The 20,882-nt window shown below is 49.2% G+C and overlaps 1 protein-coding gene across 2 annotated transcripts in view; it reads right to left on the minus strand.

The window, feature by feature from the left end:
* Positions 1–20,882, minus strand: part of Nup62 (Nucleoporin 62kD) — a 159,509-nt gene that overhangs the window by 93,096 nt on the left and 45,531 nt on the right. For both annotated transcript variants that reach the window (XM_068358479.1, XM_068358478.1), the window contains exon 2: positions 15,436–15,494. In XM_068358479.1, coding sequence (XP_068214580.1) covers positions 15,436–15,457 — 22 coding nt within the window. In that variant the 5' untranslated portion in view covers positions 15,458–15,494. The remainder of the gene's footprint in view (positions 1–15,435; positions 15,495–20,882) is intronic.

Consider the following 20,882-nt stretch of genomic DNA (forward strand, 5'->3'; position numbering starts at 1 on the left):
ACTTGTCCTACCCCTGTCTTTCCTGGTCTAGGACACTAGCTCACCTGGCCTAGGTTAGGCAGTTCAAGGGGATTCTGCTTCTTTATAGTTTAGGACAGGACACTAGTGCTGTACCTACTCTGTGCTAACCTACCCTAGGGTGAAGAATGGACTCTTCCTATCTTGACAGGCTAGCCCTGAACAGAATCCCCACCCCTGGGAGTGTTGGTGGGAGCTACGTTTCCCCCTACACCCCCTCTCAGGACCCTTTCCCCTCCCCCTCTATCCCTTTGTGTTGGCTAGCCATCACACCCCTGTCCGCCGTCCCACAACTCCACCGCGTGCCGGCGGGTTGTGGGTTCGGCTCGGTCCCTTCGTTGGTTAGTCCGTACTGCTACGCTTCCTGCATATAGTCGAACTATGGGATAGCATACGACGGTCGGTCTGCCGGCGGAGGTCCTCCCTTCTTGAGTGTTCTTCAGTCCTCCCTTGGGCCGCCACTGGCAACAATTGCCGACTGCCGGCTCTCTGCCGCCAGATGGAAGGTCGCACCCTCTCCCTTCCATTTCAACACTTCTTCCGGAGGAAGAAGGGGATGGGTACTGAGTATTACCCTTCTCCCTTTCTCCTCTTATCCTATCGCTCTCAGTGCCGGTCCACTGCCGCCTCCACTCTGCCGGCGCCAGCCGTCAGTGTCTTCGGTATCCTACCTGTCTCATTGAATGATGTCAGTGTCGGTATGCCGTTACCGGTCACCTACCGGCTGCCGGGGGCCGCCGGCTTGCCGGCGATCTGCCATCACCTTAAGGTGTCACCCTCTCTCTCTGCCACATAGACTGATGCCTTGGAAGGGTCTCGCCTTGATGGGGACTTGCTGGCGCCAGACGAGCCTCCGGCATGCCACCAGGCTGCCGGCCCCACCAATCTTGACTTTACAGTGGACAGTCACTCCTTCCTCCTGCTGGCCCGGTGCCGGCAGCGATTATTGTGCAGCTATGGATAATAGCCAGTACACCTATGGTATATTTATACCCTAGTCTGAAAACTATTGTGTGTAGTTGTACAGTAAAATATTCCCAGCATATTCTGCGCATCCATGCGCAGTCTTTTGCCGGGACCTAATCTGATAAGGGGGCTTAGCTTATCCCTCCCTCTCTTATACACTGAATGAATTTAGCTTCCCCCTCTCACCGTACCTAATTCCCCAGAGGAAGCCTAAGCTTGGCTCATCCAGCACGTATGTTCTTCCTCCTCCCAGGGCCCATGACGGCCCTCTCGAATTAGTTACAGTGTGGGGTCATGGCAATTGGCTGGGCGGGATGCACAAGTGTGTCTTTCCTACCTCCTTTCTAGCTTACCTATCCTAAGCTTATACATAAAAGGAATCTTATATTATAAGTTTAATAACTTTATTCTAATCTAAGATTACTGTAAGTCATAATTGTATTGACTTCCAAATACTCATTTTCTCTTTCTTTTATGGGAGGAGTACGTGAAGTGTGACAGCACCTTCTGCAGCATTCGTTGCCCTAACTTCTACGGCCACCTGGCGTGCCGAACCCACACCGGCTGTTCGATCTCGAAGGGAAATCTTCGCTATTGGGATCCGCAGGTCTGCACTGTATGCAAGAACCTGCTCGATGAGGCGTTCGATAACCCTCCGTCAGCGGAGGCCAGGGACATCGCCCGAGGGAAACTGCGCAAGTGGGTGCGCGGTTTCCAAAAGAACGCCACGGGACCCTATCTCCAAAACGAGAAGATGAGAGCTCTGCTCTTTCCTAAGGCATCTGCGGATGCCGTTATTCCCAAGGATGAGATCCCGTGTCCAACTGACGGTCGAACCGGATGTTTCGGACGCTCTCCAAGGCTGTCATATCGACGAAGTGGAGAGGATATCAGATGTGTCTGAAGACACTGAAAGGACCCTGATGGCTGAGGGTCAAGAAGAAGAAGATCAAGTGGAGACTCCTGATTCCGAGGGCGAGATCGCCCACGAACCCTCCGTGGCTTCCGTTGTGGTTTCGGAACCAGCCCCCTCTACATCTGCCACTCCAGTACCTGCAGTGGTGGGCATCCAGGATACCCTTCAAGCTTTAGTGGCATTCCTGGATGAGAAGTTCTGCCAGGGGCATGCGGACCTCAAGAGGGAAATATTGAGTATGAAAAAACAGACGCCGAAGAAGATTAGCGTCAAGGATCTTCCCTCCTGCTTAGTGACCAATCCCTGGAGGCATGCTAAACACATGCCCATCACGACCGGACGCATCTTTACCAATGACAAACTAGGCGCCATCCCCCTCGAAGAGATGGAGTTCTATTCTAGTTTTGATGCCTACCCGGACTGTTACGTCCGTCTTAAATCCGAACCAGTCACCAAGGAGGAGACCAAACCTAAAAAGGTCATAGTGTTTCACCACTCCAAGGCTCAAGCTCTTCTGGCCGACTGCCTCAAGAGCAGGGGCTACACCAATTCCAAGGTGCCGGCCATGAGCAAAAAACACCCGTCCTTTCTTGCTCCTCCCACCATGGTCTTTCCTTTTGCCGAAAAGGCCTTGCATTCAGCGTTGAAGGCGGTGGAGGAAGGAAAACCCTGCCCTACATAGGAGGAATGTAGGCCTCTCTCCCTCGCAATACCTCCCGATGATAAAAGCTGGAAAGACATCGTTAACTTTCACGGTTGGAAAGCTGGAGGCTGACGTCGCTGGACGTCAGTTTAATGAGAACCTCCCCAAGCTCACCGAGTACCTTTTGCGTCGGGAGCAAGACACAAAAGAGAGGCTGGCTGCCTCTCTGTCTCTCCAAGTACAGCTTGAGACAATGGCCGGGGATATTCAGGTCCCAGGCTTCTACATGGTTCTTGCAATGACCCACCTTGCCACCTTACTGAAGGACTTGTACAGCTTCATCAAGGCCTGGAGAGCCTGTAGAGAATTCGTATTTCCGGATGCCACCGTCAAACACGAACCCCGGAAACTGATTTCCTCCAACATCTGGGGCAAATATCTCTTTCCTGTGGACCTGGTGAAAGAGATTGTGGACAGAGCCGCCACTGAGAACAGGAACCTTCTCAACAAGTGGGGCATGTCCCGAAAGAGGAAATCTTCTCAGGATGATGTCTCCTAGCCTAAGAAGAAGTCCAACAAGCCCCGACCCCAACAGAGTCAGGCCAAACGCCAGTTTCCGGCACTCGCTACTCCCCAGCTAGTGGCCCAGCCACAGCAGACCTTTCAGTTGGTCCCTCAGCCAGTGGTGGCCCAGTCACCAGTATTTACCCCAGCCTATGAAAGGCAATCCACTACCTTTCACCCCAAAGGTAGAGGCTCCGGCAAAGACTCCACTCGACGTCCATCCAGAGGGAGAGGAGGAAGGGGAGCAGGCGGCCGAAGTGGTAAACCCTCGGGAAACCAGAAGCAGAAGTGCTTCCGGTGGGAGGAAGACTCCGCCACTTCCAGGATCGTTGGACCTTCGATCCTTCGGTCCACAGCATCATCAAGAAGGGACTAGGGTGGAGCTGGATAACACCACCTCCAACCTTCCACCAATTCTTCCAACACTCAACCCCCATCTTGGAAGAATGTCCTAGAACTCTTGAACAAGAAGGTGATCAAGAGGGTAAAGTCCACCAGGTTCCAGGGAAGACTATTCTGTATTCCCAAGAAGGACTCAGACAAACTCAGTCATTCTGGACTTGTCCAATCTCAACAAATTCATTGCAAACAACAAATTCAAGATGCTGACTCTTCAACATATAAGAGCCCTACTGCCTCACAAGGCTTACACGGTCTCAATAGACCTGGCGGACGCCTACTGGCACATTCCAATGAATCACCAGGCTTCCTCCTACCTAGGATTCAGGCTTCAACGAAGACAGTATGCCTTCAGGGCCATGCCCTTCGGACTCAACGTGGCCCCAAGAATCTTCACGAAGCTTGCAGACACGGACATCCAACAGCTACGCCTTCAAGGCGTCCAGGTGATGGCTTACCTAGACGATTGGCTGGTTTGGGCGGCATCGTCAGAAGAATGCTCGCGTGCCTGCAAAAAGGTGACCCAGTTCCTGGAACATCTGGGTTTCAAAATCAACACCAAAAAGTCTCGACTGTCTCCAGCTCAGAAGTTTCAATGGTTGGGAATCCACTGGAACCTTCAGTCACACCGTCTTTCCATCCCTCTGAAAAAAAAGGAAGGAAATAGCGGGATCTGTCAAGAGACTTATAAAATCCAAACGGATTTCAAGGCGCCAACAGGAACAAGTACTCGGCTCCCTCCAGTTCGCCTCACTGACAGACCCAGTGCTACGAGCACAGCTAAAAGATGCATCGAGAGGCTGGAGAAGAAACGCATCTATCGCTCGAAGAGATCTCAAGAGACCTCTGCCAACCAGGCTTCACTCACTCCTAAAGCCGTGGTCGGAGGCAAAGAACCTGAAAAGATCAGTTCCTCTTCAACCACCACCTCCGTCGGTCACCATCCACACGGATGCCTCGCTAAAAGGATGGGGGGGTCACTCCCACCAGCAACAAGTTCAAGGAACGTGGTCTCCCCTATTCAAGACGTTTCACATCAACATCTTGGAGGCTATGGCGGTTGTTCTTACCCTGAAGAAACTGTCCCCTCGTCCTTCGATCCACATCAGTCTAACTCTGGACAGCGCCGTTGTGGTCAGATGTTTCAACCGTCAGGGCTCACGATCGCCCCAACTCAACCAAGTACTTTTAACCATCTACCGCCTAGCGGACAAGAAGAAATGGCACCTCTCAGCAGTTCACCTACAAGGATTCCGCAATGTGACGGCGGAGGCTCTATCGAGGACAAGCCCCATAGAGTCGGAATGGTCCCTAGACGCAAGATCATTCTCCTTCATCTCCTATCAAGTCCCGGAACTGCAGATCGACCTCTTCGCGACGAGCGACAACCAACTTCCTCTTTACGAGGCCCCATACGAGGACCCCAGAGCGGAAGCGGTGGACGCCATGTCCCTGGACTGGAACAGATGGTCCAAGATTTACCTGTTCTCTCCACCCAACCCTCTGCTGAAAGTCCTCACCAAGCTGAGAACTTTCAAGGGAACAGCAGCCCTAGTGGCACTCAAGTGGTCCCGGAGCAACTGGTTCCCTCTAGTCCTGGAGCTACAGCCCAAGCTGATCCCACTGCCAGACCCAGTTCTCTCCCAGCAGGTTCAGAAATCCACTGTCTTCGCTTCATCAAGGAAAACCCGAGACCTTCATCTCATGATTTTCTCTCCCTAGCCATGAAGAAAAGGTTTGGAATCTCAAAGAAATGTTTAGACTTCCTAGAGGAATACAAAACAAAGTCTACCAGAAGGCAATATGAGTCATCCTGGAAGAAGTGGGTGTCTTTTGTCAAGGCAAAAAACCCTACGGAAATCTCCATAGATTTTTGTCTGTCCTTCTTCATTCACCTTCATGGACAAGGCTTAGCAGCCAATACGATTTCCACTTGTAAATCGGCATTGACAAGACCATTACATTATGCCTTCCAGATAGACCTGTCCAACGAAATCTTTAACAAACTTCCAAAGGCATGTGCTAGACTCCGTCCTGCACCTCCACCTTTAACAAACTTCCAAAGGCATGTGCTAGACTCCGTCCTGCACCTCCACCGAGACCCATCTCCTGGTCTCTTGATAAAGTGCTCCATTTTGCCTTTAGCCTGGACAATGAATCTTGCCTTCTGAAAGACTTGACTCAAAAAGTGATTTTCCTTTTTGCTCTCGCCTCGGGAGCCCGAGTCAGTGAAATACTGTAGTGGCTTTATCTAGAGAAGAGGGCCAGATACAGTTTGCTGAAACAGGGGAACTTACCCTCTTCCCTGACCCAACGTTTCTCGCTAGAAATGAACTCCCCACTAAGAGGTGGGGTCCCTGGAGAATCTTCCCTCTGAAGGAAGATGTCTCTCTGTGCCCAGTGGAGAGTCTAAAGGTCTATCTTCGAAGAACTTCAGGCTTTGGCGGAGGACAACTCTTTAAAGGAGAAACATCGGGAAGTAATTTATCACTCAAACAACTAAGGGCGAAGATCACCTACTTTATTCGCAGAGCGGATCCTGACAGTACACCCATAGGTCATGATCCCAGAAAAGTCGCCTCTTCCCTAAATTTCTTTCAAGCTATGGATTTCAAAAGCCTTCGATCTTTCACAGGCTGGAAACCTCCAGGAGTGTTTTTTAAACACTATGCGCAGCAGGTGCATGAAGTCAAGAGATTCGTGGTAGTCGCAGGTAGGGTATTATAACCTGCTGCTTAGTGCTGCGTAGGACAGTGAGTTATTTCGGGACTCTAACTCAACGGGTGCCTGTGTTGACCCTAGTGCGATACACAGTGATTTTAAGTCCAACCTAGTGTCACGAGAGACTGTTCTTCTACAAGGTGAAGTAACATAGACTTGAACACGTGTGCAACATGTTTATTTAGACATGAAGTGTAATGAAGACTCTAAAAGACTTTATAGTTCCTTTGGAACCTATGTGTGTAATGGCAAGTTCTTCCTTTTCAGATTCCACACCCTCGTCTTATGTAGTCTTTAGTCTATTGTTTGTTAACCAACAATTTTACTGTAATTTATTTACCTTATTTCATATTAACGCGAATAATTTCCTGAATAAAATAGAAATTTCGCTATCATATGCGTCTTATTTCGCCCTACTATATGAAATACATTACCGTTAAAGAGTTTTATTGCCAGACAGTACTACATTGGATCCTCCTCTCTGGTTACGGTTCATTTTCCCTTTGCCTACATACACACTGAATAGTCTGGCCTATTCTTTACATATTCTCCTCTACCCTCATACACCTGACAACACAGATTACCAAACAATTCTTCATCACCCAAGGGGTTACTGCACTGTAATTGTTCAGTGCCACTTTCCTCTTGGTAAGGGTAGAAGAGACTCTTTAGCTATGGTAAGCAGCTCTTCTAGGAGAAGGACACTCCAAAATCAAACCACTGTTCTCTAGTCTTGGGTAGTGCCATAGCCTCTGTACCATGGCCTTTCACTGTCTTGGGTTAGAGTTCTCTTGCTTGAGGGTACACTCGAGCACACTCTCCTATCTTATTTCTCTTCCTCTTGTTTTGTTAAAGTTTTTATAGTTTATATAGGAGATATTTATTGTTGTTACTCTTCTTAGAATATTTTATTTTCCTTTTTTCCTTTCCGCACTGAGCTATTTTCCCTGTTGGAGCCCCTGGGCTTATAGCATACTGCTTTTCCAACTAGGGTTGTAGCTTAGTAAGTAATAATAATAATAATAATAATATAATATTGCTTATGTCTGATATATACTCACCTAAAGAAAAGCGAAATATTTGTTCCAACACAAGTACTTAACTTTCCTGATCTGTCTGCGAGACCGACAAGATCCTCGTCTACAGGTGAGTTTTCTTCATCAAGTTACTTCAAGATGTTCCTTTCGTCCAAACAGGACTTCCCTGCCAGGGGGACAGGAAGCCATGTCATTTGTTCTGTAACTGGAATACAAGCCACGCTATTTATCAGAGGTGACTCATCCATTAGGAAAGGTGGACGTCCCTGTCAATCTGGCTTTAGGCTTTACCCAGGGGCTCCTTATCTGAGTATGTCAGTACTCAAAAATAAGGAGTCCCTGCACTTCGCTAAAACCTTAGACATTGCCAGACTCTTCTTAGCGAGAAGGACGGGAACATAACAAATATATCTCATATATCAGGTTACACAAGGGATATGGTTTTTACCAGCAGATTGAGGAGGCCAGCTTGCAGAGTTCTATAGCTGGTGTACCCCAAGAGAGAAGATGAAAAACAAAAAGGACAGTCACAAGATCATTCATTTCAAACAAATATGGGTAACGTCTGCCCTCGACGGACTGCTACTTGTCCTAAAAGGGGCCTGAGGTGTCTTAAACCACATGTTGCCCAGTCACCAAAGGACCTATGGAGAAGGTATCCAGGCTCCTGTGAGTTACATCTTGCTAGTAGTGAGCTGTGAAGGTAGTCTGACACTTCAAAATACCAATGCCTGAGTAGTTCTTTTAAATGCTAGGAGCATAATGATGATCTTAATATCAAAAATTTCAAGTAATTTTTATTTTTCCTAACATACTTACCGAGAACTACTTTCTTAGGAGTTACCTGTAATCTCCTCTCTACCGACCAGAGTTTTGTGTAGGATACCCTCAATCCCGTTTTCTAAGAAGGCCTACCCCGGCATTAGAGAATGTGCCCCGAGGGTAGGCTTTGCGCTAGGTCGAGGTCCGCTTGGGTCGATAACGCCAGTAAGTTCTATTGATGTAGCACAATACTTGCAAGGGTAGAGAGGCACTCGGGGAAGGAAGGGAGGGCCATTACCCGAAAGTAGTTCTCGGTAAGTATGTTAGGAAAAATAAAAATTACTTAAAATCTTTGATTTGTTCCAACACGAATACTTACCTCGAACTACTTTCTTAGGAGACTTACACTTTAGGAGGCGGGAGTGCTATTCTGACCTACAGACCCAGTAAGCGGAGGCCAAGAGGCCTAGGTATAACGGTACATACTAGAAAACGGACGAGAGGGTAACTACACAAAGAGCTCATGTTAGTGTCTAAGTACTCACCCTTTGAAAAACTTCTTCTGATGTTGCATCCAGTAACGTAGTTGTGAAGAACGTGTTATCCAATGATACAAGATGGTTATCTACGATGAGGATAGGGAACAACTGGGGAGGATGAAAGGAAACGAACCTGTGTCTCCCGGTTTGCTATCCGCGATTGAGCCTGGGGCTTTTACCGTTAAACCACTTGGAGGGCGGAGATGACTGTCCCAATGGAGAACCCGTCTAAGGACTTCCTCGAGTAGTCCTTGAGGTAATGGGCAGTAAAAGTCGACTGGTTAGACCAAGTACCTGCCCGAAGGATCTGACCCACTGCCATGTTTTTCTCAAAGGCTAAGGACGTGCTCAGAGCCCTAATGTCATGAGGTCTGGGGACGCCTGGCACGGCCAGATCTTCTTCCTTGTAGGCCCTGGCAATAACTTGTCTCAACCAGAAGGAAATGGTGTTCTTGGATACTTGTTTCTTAGTAACACCCGTGGAGACGAAGAGGCTCTTGATGCCTGGCCGGAGATGAGCCGTTCTTTCAAGGTATTTTCTAATGGCACGGACCGGGCACAATTTTAAATCCTCAGCATTACCCGTCTTAGGGATGGCTGGTATGGAGAAACCTTCGAATTTAGGATCCCAGACAGCTGGGTTCTGGGTCTTCGCCACAAAAGAAGGAACGAACTTGAAAGATACTTCTTTCCACCCCCTCGAATGAGAGACGTCATAAGACAGCCCATGGATCTCTCCTACTCTCTTAGCGGACGCCAAGGCCAGCAAGAAGACTGTCTTGAGAGTGAGATCCCTGTCCAAGATATCTTTCAAAGGTTCGAAGGGGGGGCCACTCAACATCTTCAGGACCTTAGCTAAGTCCCACTGAGGCACCCTAGCTGCTTGTGGGGGGCAGGACTTCTCGAAGCTCTTGACAAGCATCGAGATGTGCCTAGAGGAACCCAGGTCGATGCCCTTCAGGAGGAAGACTTGGCTCAAGGCGGCCCATACCCCTTTTATGGCTGGGATTGACATTCCCATTTTGTCTCTGAGATATACCAGAAAATCCGCTATGTCTGGGACTGAGGCTTTGAGGGGTTTAATGTGCCTCGAAGCGCACCACTTCGTGAAGGAGGCCCACTTAGCTTGGTAGACCGCAGCTGAAGACCTTCTCAGGTATAGCGACATTCTCTTAGCAGTAGCTGATGAATACCCTTCCTTCTTCAGGAGTCGCTCGATAGTCTCCAGGCGTGAAGACGTAGAGACTGTGGGTTGTCGTGAAATCTGAGAAAATGTGGTTGACTCGCCAGGTCTTTTAGGTCTGCGAACCACTCTCTCTCCGGCCACCAGGGCGCTACCAAAGTCATCTTTAAGTTTCGGGCCGTCCTTACTCTGTTGAGCACTTGCCTTATCAACGTGAAGGGGGGAAAAGCGTACACGTCTAGGTTGTCCCACCTGTGCTGAAAGGCATCCTCCAAGGCTGCCTTCGGATCTGGTACAGGAGAACAATATACGGGGAGTTGAGTGTTCAGTTTGGTTGCAAAGAGGTCCATCACCGGGGAACCCCAACATTGGATGATGAGCTTGGTTACTTCTGGAAGGAGGGACCACTCTGTCCCTACTATTTGGCCCACCCTGCTGAGACCGTCGGCCAGCACGTTCTTTTTCCCGGGAATGAACCTTGCTAATAACACAACCTGGTTCGCTTCTGCCCAATCTAGAATCTTTATGGTGAGATCGCACAACTCCCTTGACTTCAAACCTCCTTGCTTCTTTATGTATGCTACTACTGTGGCGTTGTCGCACATCAAAGCCACAGAGTGTCCCCTTAGTAGACCTGCGAAGTGTAGGCAAGCCTTCTGGACTCCCTTCAATTCTAGGACATTGATGTGGAGTTCCTTTTCCCCGTCCATCCAGGTTCCTCTCGCTGTCTCGTCGAGGAGATGGGCTCCCCATCCCTGGTTGGAGGCGTCTGTGAACAGCAGTAACTCGGGAGGGTCGTTCGCGAAGGGCATCCCCTTGAGTGAGTTCGACCGGCAATGCCACCATTCCAGGGAGGGCCTCGTGTTTGGTAGAACTGGGATTAGTACTTGCTGCGAGTCCAGTTGGCACCAGAGGCTCTTCAGGTTCCATTGGACGGCTCTGAGTCTGATTCTCCCCTGGGGAACCAGTTTCTCCAACGACACCAGATGACCTATCAGTCTTTGCCAGTCCTTCGCTCTCCTGGAGTGCCCCGATAGGAACGGGCGAATGATCTCCATAAGATTGTTTATTCTGTCTTCTGAAGGGAAAGCTTTTCCCAAAATGGTATCTAGAGTCATCCCCAAGTAGGTCATTCTGGTGGAGGGGGATAGGTTTGATTTCTCCGGGTTGATCACGATGCCCAGATCCTTGCAAAACTGGAGAAGTTTCATCCCTTGCTCCTTCAAGAGGTCCTTCGAGGAGGAAAGAAGCAACCAGTCGTCCAGGTATCGGATGAGGCGAATGCCTCGTTCGTGAGCCCACACTGAGACAGTCGTGAAGACTCTCGTGAATACCTGGGGCGCTGTTGACAATCCGAAGCAAAGGGTCTTGAATTGCAGGATCTGGGAACCCCATTTCACCCGGAGAAACTTTCGACTCGAGGGGTGGACCGGAATTTGGAAGTAGGCGTCCTTGAGGTCTATGGTCATCATGTAATCTTTCTCCCTCAAGGACAGTAGGACTGACTTCGGCGTGTCCATTTTGAAGTCTGTCTTCTTTATGAACTTGTTGAGAGCCGACAGATCTATAACCGGCCTCCACCCCCCCCGTCGCCTTTTCTACCAGGAACAGACGACTGTAGAAACCCGGACCTGGGTGTAGAATCTCCTCCATGGTGCCCTTCTCCAACATGGAGGACACTTCCTCTTGAAGGGCGGTCTTCTTCAACGGGTCCTTGGGGACCAGCCACTCCGCCCGGATAGCCGGGATTAGAGGGGGTGGTTCTGCTAAGAACGGTAACCTGTAGTCCTCCTTCAGTACGGACACTGTCCAGGGCTCCGCTCCGTGAGCCTTCCATGCTTGCAAAAATAGTCTGAGGCATCCCCCAACCTGAGGCTTGGGCAGGGATAGGGGGCCTCCCACTCTATCTCCTTCTGGAGGAGCGGCCTGAACGGCCTCTCCTGGAGGCAGAATAACCTGTCCTAAAGGAGGCTGAAGCTGCTGGGGCCCCCCTACAGGGGGGCTGAGGTGCTGAGGACCAGGAGGAAGAAGGAGCTTCTCTCTTCGTCATGCTAGACGAGGCCTGAGCCGTCGCGGCACTGTCTGAGACTGACCTCTTGTAGGGCGGTCTCCTTGTAGGCGTAGGCCTGGGGGTGCTTAAATCTTTTCTCTTAAACACCTTCTCCATAATGGTTTCTAAGTCTTTTAAGGGGAACAAGGAGTCACCCCACAAGGGAAGGCTCCTCATGGCCCGCGCCTCCCTGTCTGGGACCTTTCGGGACACCTTTGCCAGGATGGTGTCTCTCTTGCGGAGTACCCAATTCGCTGTCAGGGCGAGAGATTGGTATGTCAGGAACTTTAGCGTCTTGCCCCCGGAGGTGATAAGTTTCCACAGGAGGTTTTGCTGTTCCGGGTCCGTAGGATCAAACGTGGCTTGCACCCCTACCAAGGTGGAAGCCCACCAGTCTAGCCAAGAGGAGACGTGCACCAGGTCCCTCGACATTTCTTCCATCATGGCGGCCTCCAATGGAGAAAAACAAACTGGGGCTGAAGAGGCTCTGTCCTCCGAGACGCCCTGGCCCAGGATGTCAAGAGAAGGTTCTACTTTGCAGGCTCCTGGTCGACGTCCTTCTGGTACATAGACCTTGCCCTGCGTCTTGAGCCCCTGGAGTAATTTAGAAGAACTCTGAGTTTTGGGGGCTTCAGCATTACTAGCCACCACTTTATCTACGTATTCTTGTCCTAGGACGAGATCCCGGGCTAGAGGGAGAGCCAGAGAGGTCTTAGGCTGGGTAGGGGCCTGCATTAACCGTATAAGGCTGGACCTCCAATAGTCCTCGTCGGTAGCTGCTGGTTCTTCTATTTTATGATGCCTCCTGATAAGGCCAATCACTCTTCTATAGGCCGAGTCCTCCGTCGGGGAACCCTCCCTACCGTCAGCCGAAGCCTCGGCTTGAGCCCGGGGAGCCGGGTCACCGGGCACACCCACCGGGAGCCTTGTTCTTGACACAAGGGGCACTCCCCTACCGAGGTACTGGTCTTCTTCGGCGGAGGCTTGGGCACCAGGGGCGGGGGTTAGCACAGGCATCGCCGACCCACCGAGGACTAGTGTCCGTTCAAGGTCTCTGGGGGACGAGGACGCGGATCCCATGGGCTGACCCGACAGCGGGAACCGTTCCTTCCGATCCGAGGGCCGCACCAGCTGGGCTGGTTCGGCCAGGCTGCCCGTAAGGAAGCGCGGTTCCCCCCGCTGGGCGGGGTGAACCGGAGGCTTCGTGGTCTTAAGCCTGCATGTAGAGTCCTTCTCGCGAATCTGCCTGCGAGGGTCAAAACTGTGCTTGGAGGATGGTCTCCTTGGCAAGAAATCCTTGGACCGCCGGTCCGGGGAACACCGTATCTCTGCTTTACGGGGTACGAAGACCCAATCGCCATCGGGTGACCTACTCCTTCTGTGTTTTCTTCTTGGAGAGCGGGAGCGTTTCCTGCTGTATCTGGAACGCGATCTTGAACGGGAACGCCTGCTCCTGGACCGCTCCCTCCGACGGCGATGCTTCCTCCTGGCTTCTTCGCCCGACGAGAAATACTCCTCTGAAGAGCCCGACGTCACTGCACTTACCGTACGGCGGGCGGGAGCGGGGACCGCGGGGGGACTTCGCGACTCGTTGCGTACCCGAGGTAGAAGGTTGCAGGAATTCTTCGGGAACTTCCGTGAGCGGGGTTGGGAACGAGGTTTGGCGCCCAACACTAGGGAACCAGGAATCCAGGCCCTCTTCCATTCGCATAGGGGACCTACCCGGTGTCTTAGGAAGTTTCCACCCGAAGGCATCACTCCCTGCAGAACCTAACTTACCCTGGTTGTCGCCACCTGCCGAAGACCCTGAAACACAGGCCCACGAAGGGGGCGAAGACACAGAAACAACGTTACTACCCCACAAGGGATCATCGGGGGAAACGTGCCCCCCGAGCACAAGGGCCGAGTCTCCAGAGCACCCTGATACCGCACTACCAGGCTCCTCACTAGCCCGAGAAGGACCCGCAACCCCCACTGCACATTCACTAGATTCTTGGGGAAGAACGCTCGGTTCTTTCCCCACGATGGACTTACCTCGGCCCCTACTCTGGGTAGGGGAAGGCGAGACAGAAGCCCCGTCGGACCGTTCACTGGGCGACGATAGCGGCGAAGAAACACTAGCCTTCCTGGGTGAACGTTTCGACAATTTTTTCTTCTTCGTTCCGTAACGCACCCACTGGATATCACTCCAACCAACACACTCAGGGCACGTATCTGACGACGAACAAACCTTGCCCCTACAGGAAGAGCAAAGGGAGTGAGGGTCCACTTCAGGTTTGGAGAGGAACGCTCCACACGATTTACCGGCTCTAGGCCCAGGACAACGGCGGATTTGCTCCATAACGCACAAACGCAAGACACAGGAACGCAGGGAATCAAGGAATACACTGGGGAAGCACAAGGGTGGAAGGTGAACACACAGGAACACAAGGGATAAGTACAAGTTACCACGCGGGAAACACGTGGGACACACGCGGCGCACACAAAGGGTCGAGAGAGAACGAGAGCGACGTGGTGACACATCGCGACCAGAGAACTTACTGGCGTTATCGACACAAGCGGACCTCGACCTAGCGCAAAGCCTACCCTCGGGGCACATTCTCTAATGCCGGGGTAGGCCTTCATAGAAAACAGGATTGAGGGTATCCTACACAAAACTCTGGTCGGTAGAGAAGAGATTACAGGTAACTCCTAAGAAAGTAGTTCGAGGTAAGTATTCGTGTTGGAACAAATTCTGAGCTCTGGGTCTACGACCTTGAGGAGTAAAGTCCGGATTCAAGGGTCTACTGTACTGATTTATGACCTATCGAATCTAGGAAGATATCTTATCCCTGGAGACTCTCCTCTTGACCCTGCCTGTACTCCCCAACGATTTGTTAATGAATGAGCGAGCTCCTGTGATTCATTCAAGATAACCCCTCAGAGCCCTCACAGGGCATAGTAACAATTGATCTGGGTCATCGGTTACAGTACGAATACTCAATCCTGAAGGGCCAAAATCTAAGATTCGCTACAGACGGATTTTGGGTCTCAGCAACGAACTCAGGGACAGAGTTGAATATTAACTGCCCCTATCCCCTTGAATGGGCAATGTTGTAAGAAAGACCATACAGCTCACTGACTCTCTTTACAGAGGTCAGAGCAAGAAGAAAGATTGTCTTAAGCGTCAAGTCACAGTCTGATGACAGATGCATGGGCTCCTAAGGTGCTCCTTTCAGGATTTGCAGTATGCGAACTACATTCCAAGGAGGTGGTCAGACTTCCAGCTAAGGGCAGGTTCGCTCGAAACCCTGTATGAGGAGGGGCAGTTCCATCAAGGAGAAAATGTTAACACCGCTTAGTCTAAAGTGAGTAGAGATAACTCATTTCACATTAAGGATTTATGATAATAATGGCAAAGAACAATAATGTCTCAAATACTATATATGCTGACATGTGAAAAATAAACCAAAGCAAAAACTGGTACAGTACAGTATAATTAAGTAACTTACCAGTTTCATAAGCTATATTCCCAATTTTACATTTGTCTTTGTTTTACACACAAAATTTTAGCACAGTATCCACAAATGAGATTCACAACATAAAAATAAAACTTTGAATATACTATTATGTTTGTAAAAAATTGCAAATAACATACCTCCTCCAAAGTTGAAAGACATGGTTGATAGTTGGGATCAACCTTGGTGACCAGAATAACTGGAATAAGGAAAAAGACAATTACAAACATTACATACATATGGTAAAACTCTTAGACTTAATATAAATGAATGGCTTTACATTTAGACAAACAGCAGTGTCATATCTGATTATGTCAATAAATATTGGATTCCTACATTAATTAAAAAAAAAGAGAGAGAGAGAGAGAGAGAGAGAGAGAGAGAGAGAGAGAGAGAGAGAGAGAGAGAGAGTAGAGAGAGAGAGAGTGGAGAGAGAGAGAGAGAGAGAGAGAGAGAGCAATATATTGTTATTGTCATTAGAGTGCAAAATATAATATATTATTGGAGGTTTTCTGTTTAGCATTCAGTCTTCTGGATTTACTAAACACAAAACTGCCACCAAAATGACAAATTTGCAGATAACTTTGTATTTTTTCCCCAATTAATACAAACCTGTAGTTATTTATGTGGATTACCTTTTGGAAAAGCTAGGTAACTATTAGACTAAAAGTGCGAGGTGGTAACCCTGCCTAACCACTTCAGTGGGTAGGCAGGGGGTGGCTGGGGGGTACCCAGCCGCCTATACATACTCTCACAGCTGTGAGCTACGTCACTTTTCTATTGCAGGCAGGACTTACTGGGGGATAGGTGATGGCTTGACAATTTATATAAATAACTAAAGATTTGTATTAGTTAGGGAAAAATATAAATTATCTCCAAATTTGTCATTTGGTCCCATACTAACAAACCTTCCGTTATTCATGTGGATGCCTTACTCTTAAGAAGATGGAAGTCCTATTTCTGGCATGGACATTGACCTGGGTTTACCTAGTACAGTATATGACTGTGGTCTAGAGAAAACCTTGACACCTTGCTGACAATACAAAGTGAGTATGATAGCGGCCTGAGCAACTCAATTGATATGAGAGATATATGAACATCTATGGAAGCACATTCCAAGTTTATAAATAGGATATAAACAAAGACGTTTCCCATTGCCTACCTCACGGGAAGCAATTTGGATGTAGACAGTATATCAAGTTTATGACTATACTAGGCTACACAAGAGAAGTAATTCTTACCTGCTGAGGTTGAAGCCAGCTTGCAGAGGGACCCATGGTGCTGTACCCTAAGAGAGGGGAAGATGAAGAAAGGAAAAGGCCAGACATACTGTACTCTCTTTCATCCGACTTAACCCGGGTAACCAATGCCCTCAACTATATGTTACTTGTCCAACAAGGAGCTCGAGGTACTCTTAAGCTACTTGTTGAGCAGCCACCACAGGATCGATAGTAAACATATCGAGCCTCCTGTGGGTCACGTCTTTTAGACAGTGAGCTGTGAACGTAGTCCGGCGTTTCCACACGCCGGCTTGTTATACCTGCAACACGGAAAAGTTGTGCTTGAATGCCAGGGACGTACTGATGCCCGAATTCATGAGCTCTAGGTCTTCAAGCCAGAGGAGGATCGGGATCTAGAGCTCCTTCAATGACTTGGCGTATCCAAGATGAAATAGTATTTCCTGTCATTCTCCTCTTAATCCTGCCAAAACTAACAAAAACAGATGTTAGTCATGGCTGTGTTGCTGCAGTGCATTTTCAAGTCTTTGCAATAAACTCAGGGACGAAGCAGTGTCACTTTTCCCAATTCCCTTGAATGTGCGATGTCATATGGGAGACCATGAAGTTCACTGACTCTTTTTGCCAAAGCTAAAGCGAGCAGGAACGCCATCTTCAAAGTGAGATTTAAATCAGTTGCTTGGCGTAATGGTTCGTAAGGTCCCTTTAGGGATCTCAAAACGCAAACCACGTTCCAAGGAGGAGGCCTGATCTCAAAACTCAGTATGAGTAGAGAAAGTTCCACTGAATAGGAAATATCCATTCCTTTCAGCTTAAATATGAGGCTCAAGGCTGAGCGATAACCTTTCAACGTCCAGACTGAAAGGAGTTTTTCTCCTTGCAGATATACTGTACAAGAAACTCAGTTATTACAGAGATAGTGGCATCGAGTGGAGAGATATTTCTTCCACGACACCAATCACAAAAGATCGTTCACTTAGCCTGGTACACTGAGGCTGAGGATTTTCGCAAGTGTCTGGACATTCTCTCAGCAACTTCATGCATAAACCTCTCTGAGAGAAGAGACGCTGGATAGTCTCTATGCGTAAAGTCAAAGAGACTGGACAGTCTTGTGAAAGATGTTTTTCGTGTGGTTGTCTGAGTAGATCTGGTCGTGAAGGTTCTCTTGGTAGATCTAGTACTGTAGTTATAAGAGGTCCAGAAACCACTCTTCATAATGCCATTGCGGAGCTACAAGGGTCATTATTAGATGTTTAGATGCCCTGGTCTTGGTTGAGCAGTCTTCTCATCAGACAGAACAGGGGAAAGGCGAACACGTCGATGTTGTCCCATCGTTGCTGAAATGCATCCTGCCATAGAACCTGAGGGTCCAGGACTGGAGAACAGTACAGCGGAAGCTTGCTGTTCAGAGATGTTGCGAACAGGACTTTGTTGACTATCAGAAGATTCAAAGACCATTCGGAGCCCACTATCTACGTCACTCTGCTCAGATTGTCCGCAAGCACATTTCTCTTGCCTGGAATGAAGCGAGCCAATGAGGACACCATATGGTCTTCTGCCCATCTGAGTATCTCTACTGCCAGAAGGCATAGAGACTGTGAAAAGGTACTTCCTTGTTTGTTTATGTAAGCCATTACTGTAGTGTCATCGCTCATCAACACTACTGAGTGACCTCCAAGCAACTGACGGAACTGATGAAGAGCTATGGTATGCTGCTCTCATCTTGAAGAGGTTTATATGCTGGTACCTTTCAGACTCTGACCAAAGGCCCGAGATCGTGTGATGCCCCCAGCCTTCTTTTGATGTCTTTATAGAGCATCAACTCCGGAGGAGATCTTGACCTCTGCAAGGATTCTTGTCTGCTACCCACCATAGTAGATCCGATAACTGTTCCCGTGTGATTGGAACTCATGTGTCCAGTGGATCTCAGTGTTGGTTCCACACAGATTTTAGATGCAATGATCTTATCCTGAGGCGGCCGTTTGGAACTAGATGGAGAAAAGAGGTTAGGTGACCTAGCAGACATAACCACTAGTGAGCTGGTAACTGGTAAATCTTCCCGTCTAAGGAAAGGTGAAGCCACTTCCCTTAGCCTGTGTACTCTTTCGTCTGATGGGAAGACTTTCTGTTAGACGGTGTCTATGATTATACCGAGGTATACCAGTCTCTGAGAAGGAAGCAGTGATGACTTTTCAAGATTAATCAAGATACCAAGATCCTGACAAAACTCAAGAAGCATGTCTCAGTGATGAGGAAGAGTTATCTCCGAGTCTGCTAGAACCAGACAATCATCGAGATACCAGAGGAGACAAATGTCGTTCTCGTGAGCGCAAGATGACACTAGGGCGAAAACCCTGGTAAAGAGAACCTTAAACTGGTATATCCTGTCCTCGTGTAAGAATCTGAAATATTTCCTGGAAGACAGATGGATTAGGATCTGGAAGTATAAGTCCTTGAGATACTGTGTGCACATAAAGCCCCTTGGTTGAACTGCCTGGATGACCGTGTCTGCCGTCTCCATCCTGAATGGAGTCTGTTGAACAAACTTTTTCAGGGGAGAGGGATCAATGACTGGTCTCCAGCCTACAGAAGCCTTTTCACCAGAAAATTTGACTGTAAAAGCCTGGAGACTCAGCCATGATCTCTTGGAGAGCGCCCTTCTGCAGCATGGTCTGGACCTCAGCCCGAAAGGCCAGCTCCTTTGAGGATACCTTTGTATAGAAGCTTAACAGGACTGGATCCCGTGTCAGAGGAGGGAGAGATTGAATGAACAGGACACGATACCCGATGGCGATCGTTTTGTTCGTCCAGGGATCTGCCCCGTGATGCTACCACCTCTGCCAGAGGTGCTGCAGGCATCCTCACACAGGTGGTCGGTGATGAGGATTGCCGTTCCTAGCGGGAGCAACCACCTCGGCCACTCGCTCTACATCCCTTCTTTCCCCTGAAGACTTGCCCCCTTTCTGGTCTTTGGACTGCAAGGGACGTTTGGACACCTTAGAAGGCCCAGAGGGCCTCAAAGTCAAGGGGTTAGGGGTAGCCTGCTGACTACAAGAAGACTAGGATGATCTTCCGTAGGGCCTGGATGTCATGGCCCTATGGAGGAGAATCGTTTGACGATTTCCTCCATCTTTCAGCAGCCCTCTCAACCTCGTTGGGAACAAAGAGAGGAACCTTCAAGCGTGGAATTCCTCAAACAAGACACTTTCACTTTCAGCACCTGATTGTGGAACTTTCCTATGATGGTGTCCCTCCTCTTGAGATTGGCGTTTGCCCACAAGTTGACAACGTGGTGCGATGGATACTCAAAGAGTTCAGTTATCTGACAATAGGAAGGATTCCAAGGACTTCCTTGTGGAATCCTTTCAAAAATTGAGGGAGCACACAATGTAGCCCAGAGACCCCAACCATAAGTCAAGCTATGAAGCAGCTTCCATGGCGTACTTTACGCCTCGCTCTATGTTGAGGAGCTCAACTGCCGAAAGGGAAGCTCTCAACGAGGAGAGGGTTTGGGTCGGAAGACCCTTCGTCAGAGACTCAATGAGGGGTCGAGGGACATGGTGGAATGTGGTTCTTTCTCAATCTCGTAATACTTCCTTTGTACCACAAAAAGAAATGGTAAAGATAGTGAGGAGAAACCTGCCCTCAAGGAACTAGAAGATCCAGATATCTGAGAAATAGCTTCCCTTCTGGCATGTCAGGCCTTTAGACCAGGAAAAAGCTGCACTGGTCTTAGGGGGGCTCTCAGTTCCGAAGATCTCATCAAGAACCATCTCCTTCCCTTTCTCGGTGGTGGTACCAGGAGTAGACACTTTGTTAATGGACCTCATGCAAGAGAGGACCTGCCAGAAGGTATGCTCTGACTCTCTTCTCTCGTTCCATGTGATAGTTCCGACTGGCTGCTTTAGGGAAATATTCATTGTCCATGTCGATGGCATTATCTACCTCAAGGCTCACATCCAGAGCTTGGGGTAGGTCAGGGTTGTCAAGAGGATTGTGTGAGGGACCTGCCACAGGAGACCTCCTGTCCGCCTCCGCCAAACGGGCTTCTCTTGCCTTGGCGTTCTTAGGTTTAGTTTTGGTGTCCTTGGACTCCCTTCGCACAGAAAGGTGATCCTCCAACCCTCGTCCAAGGGTGGATGATATCGGCGTGTGGTGGAGTGACGCCTCTCATCTTTCTCTTATGTCGCTTCGTCAAGACCTCCTTACCCTTGACTGGAGTAAAAGCAATGTTCTCAAGAGAAGAATCTACTGTCGGAGGTACCTCGGCACTAGATCGTGATGGGGAGGATCGATCGCCTTGTCTGACGAGGATCTCCTTCTAGGGTCAGAGCTCCTATGCGACGAAC

The sequence above is a fragment of the Palaemon carinicauda genome, chromosome 35 (genome assembly GCF_036898095.1).
Source record: "Palaemon carinicauda isolate YSFRI2023 chromosome 35, ASM3689809v2, whole genome shotgun sequence".
In the NCBI taxonomy this organism is placed as follows: domain Eukaryota; kingdom Metazoa; phylum Arthropoda; class Malacostraca; order Decapoda; family Palaemonidae; genus Palaemon; species Palaemon carinicauda.